Here is a 15761-nt window from a genome sequence, read left to right as displayed (position 1 = left end):
AGGATAATCTACACTATTTTATAAAGGAAGCCAATGAAGAGAAAATGGATACATCATATTAAAATCTCTTCAAAAATAGGTTCATATTTTAAGCAGGAAAATCCATTATGTCTTTTCATTTTTAGGGTTCCTCTACACTTAGTGGACACCAAAATGTATTTGAGTTCCTATTTGGAAAGAAAGCCATTTTATATTGGAAATTTTATTTCATCTTAGACTTCAGTACTAGATTAGTAAATTTTCAAAATCCTTTCATTAGTATAGCTACATTGAATTTTTTTAAGATTTAAAATGTCAATGAGATTTATATTATCTGTTAATTATAAATTGTCAGTCTGAATAATTTGTTTGCACTAAAGTCATCTCTATTTATTATAGTAATTAGTGTGTACCAGGAAATCTTTTTTTAAATTTCACAAATGAAAGTCCTTCAATATTTTCAAATACGTGGATCTTTAATCAAGATGTTATGGTGGTACTGTAGCATAATGCTCTACATATAGAAGGCATTTAATAAATATTTGGTGAATGAAGCTAGCAAATGATCAGTCAACACATTAGAACTATAAAAGTACACAATAATCATGAATTTTGTAACAGTTACCCCATCCTGAAGAGTCACCTCCACTGTTTTTAGCAGTAGCATGAATACTTAACATAGATGATATGTACCTGATAGATTAATAAATCATATTATTTTAGGAAAATTATATTAAAATAGTTAGGATTGTAAAATTTATAAATAATAAAAAAGCAAACAAGCATGTTCTTTTATTCACTACCTGACTTAAAAAACAAAACACTGCAATATACATTCTACTCCATCAGTGACACATGAACTTAGCAATATCCGTTCACAAGCTTTTCTTCATATTTACACTTGATATATTACTTAGTAACAGTATTGTTGTGCATGTTTTTAAATATTACATAAATGGTATATTGTGTATATTATTCTATAAGCTTTTTGTATTCTATTGTCTGAGAGTCTAGTTGTGTTGATGTAATAGCTATATTCATTTATATGAATTGAACTGCAGTAAGTATCCATTTACATGTTTGCAAACTGTTTTCCCACACTGGTGACACATTCCCATCATTAATGGATGAATGAATCCCCAGTAATCTACACCTTTGCCAGCCAATGAAATTTTCAGATTTTTTGAATCTTTGCCAATCTCATGAATATAAAATGTTATCTCACAGTTATGATTACTGATAACCAGTAAAATTGCAGCTGTTTCCATATGTATATTGGCCTTTTGAGTTGCCACTTCTAGCTGCTTACGCAAATTACTTGGTTCAATTTTCTTGGTCTGTTTCTTAATTGGTTTGATTTAAAAATTCCCTTTGTCTGTTATATGTGTTGTGTTGCTAATATAATCTGCTAATATGTAGCTTTTCCTTCTCTTTATTTTAAAAATGGTAGCTTTTGGCGATTAGAAGTTTCTAATTATAATGTAGCCACATTTATTAGTTTCTTCCTCTATAGTTTTTCCTTCTTGTATTCAGAAGTTGTAAAGACATACTATATTTTCTGTGGAAAATTATTTTTAAATTGTCTCTTGTTTTTTATTCTTGGGTATATAAAAATAATTATTTTCATGTTTCTATTCTATATCTAGCCACTTTGCTGAATTCCCCTCAATATTTAATAATTTGTGGAATTTTTTGCATTTTCTGGCTCAATTATCTTGTCTTCAGATATTGGCAGCTCAGTTCTTTTAAGTGTTGTTTTTTTTATTATCACATTGAGCTGGCTAGATCCTCCAATAAAATGTGGAATAATAGACATCCTTGTCTTATTCCTGGTTTTAAAGGGAATGCTTCAATAGATTTACATTTATATGCACTGTTAATATTAGGAACTGGAAGGTATTATGCTAAGTGAAATAAGTCAGAGAAAGACAGATACAATATGTTTTCGCTCATATGTGGATCTTGAGAAACTTAACAGAAGACCATGGGGGAGGGGAAGGGGGAAAAAGTTACAGAGCGGGAGGGAGGCAAACCATAAGAGACTCTTGGATACTGAGAACAAACTGAGGGATGATGGGGGGGGGGGGTGGTGGGGGGGGAGTGGGGAAAGTGGGTGATGGGCATTGAGGAGGGCACTTGTTGGGATGAGCACTGGGTGTTGTATGGAAACCAATTTGACAATAAATTATAGTATTATTATTATTAAACAAAAAAATAAATAAATCTCAGAAAAAAAAAGAAAATTATACTTGTTTCTCTATCAGGTTAAGAGTTCTTAAAGCAGTTATCTAGAAAGGTGTTAATTTCATTAATTGCTTTTTTCCAAGCCTACTGATTTTATGTTTTTGCTTTCTTCAATTAATGTGATGAAATACATTAATAGTTTTATTAATATTAAATTCCACTCTCATTCCTGGGAGAAACCCAATTTAGCTACTATATATTATTGTAGATTTGATTCATCATTTAAAAATTTTTGGCTTTGTTTATAAGAGAGCGATCTTAAGTTTTCTTTTTGTACTCTCCTTGTTTGATCTTACATCCTGGCCTCCACAATTCATTTTACCAACACAGTTCAAAATAAGTTAAAAGCCTAGTATACTATGTATTTAACTTGTTTATTTTACTTCTTTGGTTTCCCCCACCCACACCACCAATTCATAAGAGAATATAAATTCTTCAAGAGTAGGAATAATTGCGTTTTGCCCAGAGACGTAAACCTACTGCATCCAAATAAGTACTCAATAAAATTTTCCTGGATTAATAAAAGGCTCATAATTTCAGTTGGAGGTTTTTTCCATCTATTTCTACTTAACTCATTGGGATAAAAGTGAAATGACTGTATGCATTCATTTACTTATAAATAGTTAATGCTTACAGTGTGTTGTGATTACAAATTCTTTATAATTTGTTGCAACTATCATATTGATTAGTACATGATCAATGTTCATAAATTTTCCATGTGATCTTGACAAGAATGTACATTTTTTCATTGTTGAATACAGGAATCTATTAGTTTAAGCTTCACATTAGTTCAATTCTCAATTATTAAGGATTTTAATTTTTGACTGCCTGATTAATTACTTAAATGAGATGTATTAAGTTCTTCTACATTGATGTTGGATTTGTCAATTTCTCTTTCCAGTTCTGTCAAATTTTGCTTTATACTTTTGAATCTATGCTATAAGATGCATGTAAGTTTAGAATTCTATCATTTACCATTATATAGTAAAGCACCTTATCTCTAATAAAAGTTTTTACTTACAGTCTATTTTACCTAATATTATATAGCTTAAGCCATTTTTAAAATTTTTAAACTTTGTATGTGCTCGTGTTTTAGGTATATGTCTCACTATCTCAACACCAGGGCCATGCTGAGCCTTGTTGGAGCCTGAGACCAAAAGAAAAATATGTACTCCTAGATACATTTATAAAATATCCTCATATAGTAGGAACCAAGTAGAAAACATTAATAAACACTCTATAATCAAAAACATAGCTATGTATAAGCTTTCATCTTACCCAATCTGTTTTTAAACCACTGTCAACCTTTATATGAGGCAGACACAGGAGAGCCTTATAGAACTGCTAGGCAGGGACTGTGGCTGACTGGAGTAACAGCTCTCATTGCTAAGTAACTCGGAGTTATAAAACAAACAACAGCTTATTTTTACTTAAAATGTTTACATATTGTTCCTCACAGATTTTAGTATTATTTTGCCTTTATTAAACATTACACTAAAATATTATTTATCTTGATTAATAAGTTTTCTGGTGCCTTCTTAAAATTTATGCCTGAGGTACTCCCTCACGTTACTGCAGGCTCTGCTCAGACAATGGCGGCATACTATATTTTGATGTGTGTGACAATTATTTAAATTTTTTTTTACATTTATTTATTTTTGAGAGACAGAGAGAGACAGAGAACAAGTCGGGGAGGGGCAGAGATAGAAAGAGACATAGAATCTGAAGCAGGCTCCAGGCTCCGAGCTGTCAGCACAGAGCCCGACACGGGGCTCAAACCCACGACCGTGAGATCATGACCTGAGCCAAAGCCAGATGCCCAACTGACTGAGCCACCCAGATAACCCATGTGTAACAATTCTTAATTCTAACTGACAAGTGTAACACATTTACATTTGTTATATTTATTGCTATATTTTCTATATCTCTCACTTTTTTATTTCCCTCTTCTTTTTTCCCTTATGTCAGAATAAGAAAGATGTTTCCTTTTTATTCTCTGCAGTTTGGGAAGTTACATACTACATTTCTTCTCTTTTGCTGTGTTATTCTTAAATAAAAATCCTGCTTAAGTTAAAATTTGAAGTATTCCATTCTCTTCAAGAATAATTCAGGGAACTTTGATCTCTTAAATGCAATCATCACTTCTGTCTTAAAAGCTACTTTTTCAATAGACTATACTTTTTGAAGCATTTTCTAGTTGACAGAAAAATTGAGAGACAGATACAGAGTTCCCATATACCTCCCACCCCCACCTATTCACAGAATTCTCAACTTTCAACATTTGGAACCGGAGTTGTATGTTGTCATAAACTGATAAACCTAAATTGACACATCATTATTATGTGGACACATAAACAGTCGACAGTTTAATGTTTACTATACTTATGTGGCTGTATTTCTATTTCATCCCACTGATCTATTTCTTTATTTTTGCCAAGACCACATTGTTTTAATTACTGTAACTTTCAGGATATGTCTTGAAGTCAGGTAGTGTCAGTAGCCTGACTTTGTTCTAGTCTTTCAATACTGTCTTGGCTATTCTGTGTCTTGTGCCCCTCACACAAACTTGAGAAATGGTTTGTTGATATCCACAAAATAAATTTCTGAGATTCTAATTGGGATTACTTTGAATCTAGAGATAAAGGTAGGAAGAACAGACATCTTGACAATACTGAATCTTCCTGTCTATGAACATGGAATAAATAGTGCAAGTGTTTTTCGAAGATTAATAATATCACCATGTGCCAGAGAGGAAATGAAATTCTAGGCCTTGATTCACTAAATATACATCTAATATAGATTCTATAATATGAACTGTTTGCTACTTAGAAAAATTAATTCATTAGTGTTTACAAGATAGATTATACAATGAAATGCATTTAAAGTAAAATCCTTGTGTGAGCAAACAGAAGACATTACTGGGAAAGCTTGATGTGTAATAAAAATATGACTCAAGCTAGTCATGATGACTCATACTTTTGGACTTGTGTGCTCTAAAGGAACACACTTTCTAAAATAACAGGAAATATTCATTTACATAATAAGCATTGTAGAGTGTGATGTTGGCACCATTCAAATTATTGAATGGTAGGAAGGCCTATTATATTAAATGTTTTAAGCTGGCTCTGCTATTTATAATACTAACAAAAATGCATACTGATAGCTTGATTGTAGTTAATTCATAAAAGCCATGATTAATGCTATAAAAGGGTCACAAATCAGAGCCAAAGAATAAGAGAAGTATTCATGGTTACTAATAAATTGCTCTGTGAACGCTTGGCCACCCTTGCAGGTAATGATGTCACAGAATGATGAAAGAATAGCTAAGTAGCCAACAAAGTGCCAGTCCTTGGCAAAGGCACTGATTATTACATCACTCTTAGCCAAGAGCCCCTGAAAGATGAACATAACTATTAAAAGAAAATGAAAAATCATTAGGACGCAAGTATCAACTGATAACACATCTCTTAAAGCTAGAATTTATCAACATTTGAATTTTTAGAACAGGTATAGAGAAGATAATGAGTAATGGGTGTATTATAACTATGCAACCATGTTAGTTGACGTGTAGTAGACATACCTAAGCTTCCAATTCCTAGGTTGCATTCTGCATCTAAGAACTTGACACATACTTTTGGAAAGTTACAATGGAATTCTTGAGCAGGTGGACCAGAGATATATTATTGCAATAAAGCTAATAGCACAAGTAGTTAGGAAATTATTTTTAAAAAAAAAAGGTAAGAGAAGTAGGGAGTGGAATCAGAAACCTATGCACCAAAATAATACATGGTTGAATAATTCCATGATTTGAAATTTTAGAACAGTCAAAGCTAATTTGTAGTGACAGGAGGCAGGTTGGTAGTTTCCTGGGACTGAAGGTTGGGGAGGAGGCATGGACTGTAGAGGAGCACAAAGAGTATTTGGAGAGAAAAACATCCCATATCTTGAATATGGCAGTGATCACACAAGCGTTGCTAAAACTCATTAATCTATACATTTTTAAATGGGTACATTTTATTGTATGCAAAACATACTTCAGGAAAGTTGCTTAAAAAGAAAAATCACTAGATTCGCAAGACATTATCATGGTTCAAATTGAGTAAAGGATACAAGGAATCTATTTAATTTAATACAATCAATTATTTAATTGTACATGAATTCACAATTAAAATGAAAAAATTCACTTAAATTTTAAAATACATGTACAAGTAACAGTGATTATCTGTCATCCAAAAATTAATTATTTAAAAAGCATAAATGTGTTTCTTATCAAATGATTCATTCAGGGTTAAACGCGGTGTAATCCTGAATTCTGCTTTGAAATATTCAACTCTGCTTGTAAGTTACTGAATGGTATATAGTCTTTTGAGATTTCTTTTGCTCTAGATTAACCCTTAAGTGTAACAAGTAAATGATTCATTGTTTCAGTCATTTCTAGAGAAGAAATGTCACAAATATTCTAAAATTATTCTCTATTAATGAATATACAATGATCATTTATGGTAAGCACTACATATTAAAGTCAAAACCTTACAACTGCCAATACAATATCAAAATCTGTCAGAGTTCCTATGTAGTAGCAATGAGGAGAATCACTGAGCCTCCCCACCAAGGTAGATGTTTTAGGTATCACAAAATACAATGAAAATTTAAGAAAAAGTAAGTGTGGCTTGAAGTTTATCTTAAGATCAGCAGGGCTTTTGGTAATACTTTGTCTTAAGGTTTTGTTTGTGTGTTTTAGTAACTTATAATTTTATGAGTGGACAAAAGAAATGAGATGTACCAATGGAGTTATGAATTAGTTGGTCTTGCTATTCCCAGAATAATTAAACACATATTCTAGCTACTACTGTAAGTCTTAATCTATTAAGTGGGTCAGATATTAACATAAGTGAGATCACCCAGATATAAGGCTATGGATAGTAGAGAATATGGTTGAAACCAAATAGTGTTACGGCTCCAAAGAGGGTAATTGTTACCCTGAGTTATAGTTGTTGCCATGGGTAAATGTAGACGTAGTGTTGGATTATTTTCCGATTAAGAGAATCCAGAGATGAGGGAGGAGGAGGAGAAGAAGGGAAAATTCTTGTTGGAAGTTAAATAACAAATTATTTAAACACTGTTCCCACCTGTGGACCACCTGTTTGTGAAATCAACTTCATAAACAACTAAAGAATGCTTTATATAGAAAATTCTCTGGAATGGCTATGTGTAAGAACTTGCTTCTGAATTCACCATTCTACTCCTTTCTCCTGACTTCATTCATTTTCACTTCCGCTAAAAACACTTTCTTATAGGACTGCCAATTGCCAAGAATTGGCATATTCTCAAGGCTTACGTTTTCATCTGTTTGCCAAATGGCTGTAATATAATTCACAAAAGCCCTGTTTATTGAGTAATATTATTAATGGTTAGCATAATACTGTGAAATTGAAGGCATTCTTTTTGGATTATGTCCAGATCTTTAAAAAAGAACATTGGTTCCAATAGGATATGGATGGCTTACATTAAAACTTATTATTTTGAAAAGTAGAACAAGGTGAAAAGCACTTGAATAAGAATCTTTTCAAATTATTTCAGATATGTAAGTCCCACATGTATTAAAATATTTTGATAACAAAAAGAGAATGTCATACTTATGAATGTTTTATAAAATCATTTCTCATTTTCAACACATTATTGAAAATATCATAGCACTGAGAAATCATTCAAGTTACCAGTCTATTGACTTTTTCCCTTCAGCTACATTTGCCAAACTTTGCTAAGTGAATGATTTGTTGCTTTTTTATTTATGGCTATATTCATTAATTATCAAAATATGTCAAGGAAGAAAATAACAGAAAACATTTTACGTTTGTTTCTAAAGGAAACTAAATGTCTAAATAAGAAGCAGTAAAATGTATTCTCAACCTAAATTATAGTTAATTATTTTGCTAGTTCATAATCCAACAGTCACCACCTGAGACCAAGTCTGAAAATCCCAACTAGACTTCTGAAACCAATCATGAGCCTTGATTCATTTAATGGCTCTATTTTTAAGGGGAAGCATGAAATCATCCAAGAATCATAAAATAGCAATCACTCAACTGTGAGCAATTAAAGAGAGAGGAAGGTGGAAAGATGGGATATCAAAAGGAAAAGGAGATGGGGTGGGGGTTGAGGAGAGAACTAACTAGTCAAAATAAAGCAAAAGAAGCTTAGAAAACAACATATGTGAAAGCATTGCCCAGTCCTTAGTTTGAATGTACTGTATATATTCAGATCAAAGTGCCTTACAAAATTCAGCCCAGAGAGTTTTTTAACTGGGTTAGTGGTGAGTTTGGGGAAGTGGGGTGAGGTCAATAAAAGAAATCACTGATTGCAAGGGAAGTGTCATTTTAAAGGATCAAATGGAGAAGACACTAAGAAAATTAGAATAAATGTCACTTTAACTCTAAAATCAAGAAAAAATCAAACTGGCAAAAACTTAAAACATACAATTATGGCTGAATAAAGAGTGAATCAATCAAGTTCATCCAATTAATTTCCTTTCTGGGACAATATGATAAGCTGCACAATCAAACATAGTAAAATCAATGCTTCTTAAAAAGATTTTTTTCTCATGATATACTAATCAAACCAAATTCAAAGCCTCTGGATGTTAGAAATCCAAAATATGTAAAAGATTCCTTCTCTCGAAGCAATTATCAACCAGTGGTGAGGGCTAACGTATAAATTAACAGTTCAATATAAAGCAATGATCTGGAGAATAAGTTCAAAGGAACATCTGAATCAGAAGATGAAAGTTTTGGCTTGAGCACATAGAAAGAAAGAATACTGTAACCCAATCAAAGACTGAGTTGAAACTCAGGGCCAGGACTACATTCTAAATGTGCTAGAGGAAGTCTGCATTGTAGGTAATATGCTTGCCACTGAACTATATGCACTAATGTTGTCTCTGGAAACAAATTAGGTCAGATTAAGAATCTCAGAAGACAGAAATGGAGTTCACCAAAACCTTGACAGGTGCTTCTTAAAAAGCAAGATGTTCCAGGGCTCTGAGTGACTCAGTCAGTTAAGCATCTGACTTCGACTCAGGCCATAATCTTGCGTTTCGTGAGTTCGAGCCCCACATCAGGCTCTGTGCTGACAGCTCAGAGCCTGGAGCCTGCTTCAGATTCTGTGTCTCCCTCTCTTTCTGCCCCTCAGCTCCCCTCCCCTCCCCTCCCCTTCTCTTCTCTTCTCTCTATTGAAAATAAGTAAACATTTAAAAAAATTTAAAAAGAATAAAAAACAAGATATTACATGATATCCTCAAAGGACAGAGAGAAGTAAAGTGACTAATTAAAAACATGTACAGGGCAAGGTTTAGAACACAAGTCAAGTAGGAATCTATGAGACAGTGTACATTGTGAGGTTAATAAAAGAAATCACTGATTGCAAGGAAAGAGAAATGTGTATTTTAAAGAATCAAAACAAGAGGACACTAGAAAAAATATAATAAATGTCACTTAAATTTAAAATCAAGAATCAATCCAGTTGGGAAAAATTAAACACAATTATGGCTGAACTTATAAAGTTTAGAAACATTACCTTAATCTCTATTTTAATAGATTTACAATTATTTTTACATTTAGGTCTTTTTTTTTATTTATTTTTTTATTTTTTTTTTTAATTTTTTTTTTAACGTTTATTTATTTTTGAGACAGAGAGAGACAGAGCATGAACGGGGGAGGGTCAGAGAGAGGGAGACACAGAATCTGAAACAGGCTCCAGGCTCTGAGCTGTCAGCACAGAGCCCGACGCGGGGCTCGAACTCACGAACTGTGAGATCGTGACCTGAGCCGAAGTCGGACGCTTAACCGAGTGAGCCACCCAGGCGCCCCTACATTTAGGTCTTTAAGTCACCTGGACTTCTGTACATGCCATGAGGGAGGGCTTTAACTTTTTTTGTTTTTTTTCCAAATTAACACCAATTGCCTTAAACATCACTTCGGAGGCTCTGTTTATTTTTCCTGTTTATTTTTCATTACCGGTATGATTGTTTGTGCTGTTGTACCTGCTTTCATATCAGCTGCTATTGATGCTGGACGTCTCTATTAACAAAAACATCTCAATTTCATTTCCATTTACCCCTTTTTCCTGAAGATAGAGCTAAATATCTACTTCAACTATGAAACTTCCCTGGACCATCACAGACAATCTAAAGTAACATCATTCCTGAGTCCTTTTACTATAGATATTCAAATTAGTTACTTAAAATTACTGGTATCAGCAATGAATTCAACTTGACTGATACAAATACATAAAGATCTCTCTGCATCAGAAGATGCTTATGTTGCACAGACACCTTTGTATAAATACCTTTTAGATGCAGAACTCAGACCCTTATTTCTAGTGCCATGCTACCTAGACACCTTAAAAAGTGTTTTATAAAACATGATAATACTGATATAACAAAGACAGCAAAGTGAGGTTTAATCTTAGTTGTTATTTTACTGATTGAGTTTATTTTATTTTTTTTTAATTTTTTTTTAATGTTTACTTATTTTTGAGACAGAGAGAGACAGAGCATGAATGGGGGAGGGTCAGAGAGAGGGAGACACAGAATCTGAAATGGGCTCCAAGCTCTCAGCTGTCAGCACAGAGCCCGACGCGGGGCTCGAACTCATGGACCGCGAGATCACGACCTGAGCCGAAGTCGGCCGCTTAACCGATTGAGCCACCCAGGCGCCCCTGATTGAGTTTATTTTAAAAAATAATACTTTCATCTTTTCGATGACTTTTATTTTTCTCTACCAAAAATTTTCTGAAATAATTGACATTTCAGGCTCATATCAATTTATTTTTATTGACATCCAGAAAATAGACCAAAATTAAGTTAAAAAATTATTTTCACCATCCCCCACTTTTTTGTTTGTTTTGGTTGTGTTTTGTTTTTGTTTTTGTTTTGTTTTTTTGAGGTGTCCATGCATCAAACAGAGAACTCACATGAAGTCCTTGGGTGAAGCTTTCCAGAGAGCAGAGGCATCGATAGGGCTGGCTTGTTGTGTCACACTTATTGGCATGACCGTAGCACTGACATCTGTGAACAGGAGCAACAGACATTTCTAAGTCAACTCCACTGTGAATATATTTAAGGGCCTGTGAATATATCCACTGTGTGGATCCAACAAGGAAGACAAGTATGTTAATCAACACAAAGATCAGTTTCTCTTCTATCATGTGGATGCTCATGAAAGTTTTGCATTAATCCTAACGTATTGGGTGAAGTGCCATCAATATCCAAACCATATTGTTCTGAAAAGGTAATTTTCAAGCCTCCCTGGAAAAAGGGTCAGGGATTGTTTCTACCTATATCAGACATATGACAAACTTGTCAAGGGAAGGTATTTACTGAGCCTATTCAAGTCACGGTGAAAAATATAAAGTTTAGAATAAACTGCAGAGTGAAATTAACAAATTTCAATTATTTGGGAGGTTTTTCTCACCAAAATTATATGGTGACTATTTAATGGTAGTATTATTTTCATTATGCTAGTACTAAACAAAAAATAGTTTGGTATTCTAGTAAAGATGTACTTTACTTACACAGCATATCACTCTTCTAGCACAACTCAATGCTAAATATAGTCTACATAGGTGTCCTTTCCATACTAAAGAGTATGCCGCTCTCCAGCTACCCATACTTTGAAATACTTCGAGCCTTGTTCTCAAGTATGGTCAGATGTTTATAAATTATCTAGGGAATAGATTTTTTCTCCTAGGAAAACAAATATTCTTCATAAAATTGTGAATTGTGAATTCAGGGAGGCCAAGCCCCATGCTTATAAACTAGCTGGGAGTAGAATTGTCCTTCAAAATCTAGCTCCTTCTCTTTGACTTCAAGAATATTTTAAAAATTATGTTCCAGAACAAACCAAGTAAAATATTTAGTAAATCATTTCTAAGCCAAATTCAGGGTATCACACCTTCTAAACCCAACAGCTTTTGAAAATTGATTCTATAACAATGTGGTCTTACATATGGGAAAGAATTACATACAAACCTTTCTAAAAAAATCTTAGAGTAGGAAGCCATTTCAAAACATGAAGTTTGAAATCTGGTTTGCTCTACATCTTAATGTATTTTTAAGTAAGTATGACCACAGCCTTGTTGAAAACAAAACTCATGATGAAAAGCACCCTGCAATCAAACCTCAGTAATGAACATTACCTCCCAGTGATGGTGATTTCATCAACTGCATAGTATCTGTGTCTGAGGCTGACAGGAGTCTCAGTTGTATAGTACTGTCCATAAAAATGAAGTCTTATTTGTGTGGCTTTTACAAACTCTTGAAGAGATGGGGTGTTATAAAAGTTATTGTAGCCAGGACGATGATTTGGTCCAGGTGTTAGGATGCTAAATGTGACATTACCATGTGAATATGGAGTGACACTGTTGATGAAAAATATTTGAAGTAATGAAAAGCTATTCATAATTTTAATAAAACAGAATCATAACTTTGAGACATTCTTACACAATACTCGTAACAACTTTAATTCTTCATTCTGGGAAAACAGACATATCTCACATAATTTGTATGCAAACAATATAGGATCATCACAGAAAAAACATAGTAAAACATTTCCTTGAGGACATAATAAAATTCTATTAATATAGATAACTTGCTAAACAATCTGAAAATCAGATTATAAAGCCCAAATGAGGCTGTAAACAAGAGATACTCCAAAGTCTTTTAAGAGAACTTTAAATGTAATTTAAAACTCAAGTTAGGGAGGAGTCTTAGAAGAATCCGCCTCAAGAAAGTTAGTGAGAGTTAGATTCACCAGTCCAGTGAGTTAGTCTACCCATTGCTTATTATTAACCCATTAGTTTATTAAAATTAACTCCTTCAAACATTTTTTTTAATATTCATACGTGGAAAGCTGAAGACAGTTGACAGAATCAGGTTTCTCCAAATCTCCATTATTTTTCATTCCAAAAGCTCTGCAATTTCTAGCAAAATATTGCCAATCCTCCCAATCCAGGCTGTCCTCCTTCTTCCTTTGAATCCTTATCGCTGTTGGTTGTGGACTAAGGAACCGAATGATTATATAAAACACCTAAAAATGGACAAGTTAATCATTGTCTTGAAAGTTGTAAGTTTGACCCATCAGGATAAATCAAACCAAGGAATTGTTAGTTTCAAATATAATAGCTTACTTCTTCATAATAATAATTATCAAATATTCATCAGACATCCACAAACTGATAGCCCTATGGTAAAAGCAACACATTCTATAACTGCATATCCATCCTTATTCTTAAGGATTTTATCAACTAAGTGCAAATTTGGCATGCCTGGGTGGCAGTTGGTTGACTGACAAATCAACTGACTCTTGATTTTGGCTCAGGTCATGACCTCACAGTCATAGGATGAGCCTCTGTGCAGCTCCACACGAAGTGTGGAGACTGCTTGGGATTCTTTCCCTTCCTCTCCCTCTTTCCCCCTTCTCAAAAATAAATAAATAAACATTTAAAAAATAAATTCATTAATTAACTGCAAATTAATATTAAGTTTGATATATAAGGATATGGAAAAACAACCTTAGTTCCATGAGATAATTGTTATGTATGTTCTTCTTATGTAGTTACTTAGAATAATCACCTTAGTTTTTATTAATTTGTATTATTTAATAAAAAGACATCAATTTCAATATTGCATATGATTTCATACAAATATCTAAAAAAGATCCTGCATATTTTCTTTTAGATATTTTTATTTCATACATTATTATACACTATGTTAGTTAAGTAATGTTTGGTTGCCTAATTCATTCACCTTGTAGTAGACTGAATTGCATCCCCAAATAAATATATTGAAGTACTAACACCCAGGACCTGTGAATGTGACCTTCTTCAGAAATAGGGTGTTTTCAAATGTAATTAAGTTAAGGATCTGAAGATGAAATCATCCCAGATGTAGGCTGGGCCTTATAACAGAGCGAGGAGAAAGATCTGACACACAGAAACAAACACAGAGGAAGGCCAGTGCAAAGAGAGGCAGAGATGGGAGTTATGGAGCCCTAAACCAAGGAACACCAGGAGACAGCAGAGCCTGGAAGAAGCAAGGAAGGATTCCCCACTAGAGCCTTTGGAGGGAGAGTAGTCCCTCCAACACTTTGATTTTGTATTTCTGATCTTCAGAACTGTGAGAGAAGAAATTTCTGTTGTTTTAAGCCATTAAATTAGTGGTCATCGGTCGTGGCAGCTACAGGAAACTAATACACCTCACTATTTCAAATTACCTGATACTGTCCATTTTCCAAGTCTATTGAAATAGTCACTCCTTGATTAAGCTGGGTAATGTTTGTAAACACATGTGAAACCCATGAAGTACCAATATCATTATCATTGACAAAAGAGAGAGGATGGGCTTCAGGATTCAGCCGTAACACCCTATCAGTGGTTGTGTCCTCTTCATCATTAGGAATGCAGTATCGCTGAACCAAAGGATGGACCCGAGGGTGGCTGCCAGGGCAGCGACAATGTGACTGGGTATGCAATCTGAACAGATTTCCAGAATAAATTTCCAGAATCTCCCTGTGGTTGTAAGAAGCAGACTGTAAGTCAAAGAGTTCAACAGTAATAGAATTTCTAAGGATTGCTACAAATGAATATCACTATTTTAATTTTTTTATTAGTATCCATTTAATTTTAATAGTTTTCTAAACAGAATATAAAATCAAACTCATTCCTGGCAAAATAAACACACTCATAAAATAGATATTGGAAACAGTAAGTTCTTAACTGTTAACTTTTTCCATTGAGAAGCATTTATAAGCCCTTGTCTGATTATCTAGACATTTTTTTAAATATCATATTTTACTCTACCTATTTGTGATAAAAAAACGAAAGGTAATATTCATGTAGGTTGTTAAACTGACTTACCCCTGAGACTGAACAATAATATATTGAAAATACTGAGAGTTATAGATAAGGTCTCCAGTTAATCCATAGGAAAGAAATAAGAAAATAAGTGTCATTTATCTGCTGCTGTTCTAAGTAAAGGAACTGAGGCCAAGACCATTTTTCAATGGTTTTCTGTGACTCATCAGTACATATTCTGGCATCCTAAAGTGCTTCAGTGGCTTCAGATCACCTGGCAGCTGCCAATAGTCAAAGAATAATGCCAATTCCAGGCAGATATATTTAATTTTTCCATTAAGGGCAATACACCTGTTCTAGGTCAGAATCAGTCATTCTATTTATAGGCACTCTTCCCTATAATACCTTTCCAGACATCTCAGGTAGGCCAAGATCAGTCACTCAGGTCTAACTAGAGAAACTAGGCTTCTTCCTTCAGATTCCAGTAGGGCAATGGAGTCAGGCAGTTTAACCACTCACCAAATCACAGGAAATAACACCTTCTTCTTTTAATCTTACTGATATTTTCCAGTTGATACCAGGTTTGGAATGGGACCAAAAGTGACTATCTGGTGAAATCTTTGCCCCCAGTAAAAACTTTAATAGTGCCAAAATTATTGCAGCGCTACTCGGCAGAATTTTAGATAAAG

General features: G+C 33.7%; 1 protein-coding gene across 1 annotated transcript in view; it reads right to left on the bottom strand.

Moving 5' to 3' along the window:
• Positions 1-15761, bottom strand: part of USH2A (usherin) — a 754837-nt gene that overhangs the window by 654636 nt on the left and 84440 nt on the right. Inside the window, exons 5-8 of the mRNA XM_047077230.1 lie at positions 14493-14787; positions 13123-13307; positions 12418-12639; positions 11194-11287 (exon numbers count right to left, since the gene is read on the bottom strand). Of these exons, the coding sequence (XP_046933186.1) occupies positions 11194-11287; positions 12418-12639; positions 13123-13307; positions 14493-14787 (796 nt within the window). The remainder of the gene's footprint in view (positions 1-11193; positions 11288-12417; positions 12640-13122; positions 13308-14492; positions 14788-15761) is intronic.

This window comes from Lynx rufus, unplaced genomic scaffold (genome assembly GCF_022079265.1).
Source record: "Lynx rufus isolate CCGP_SWC_20201006 ecotype Redwood Valley unplaced genomic scaffold, mLynRuf1.p SCAF_15, whole genome shotgun sequence".
In the NCBI taxonomy this organism is placed as follows: Eukaryota; Metazoa; Chordata; class Mammalia; order Carnivora; family Felidae; genus Lynx; species Lynx rufus.
Note: the sequence above shows the minus strand (reverse complement) of the source record. Positions and strands in the feature narration are given on the sequence as shown.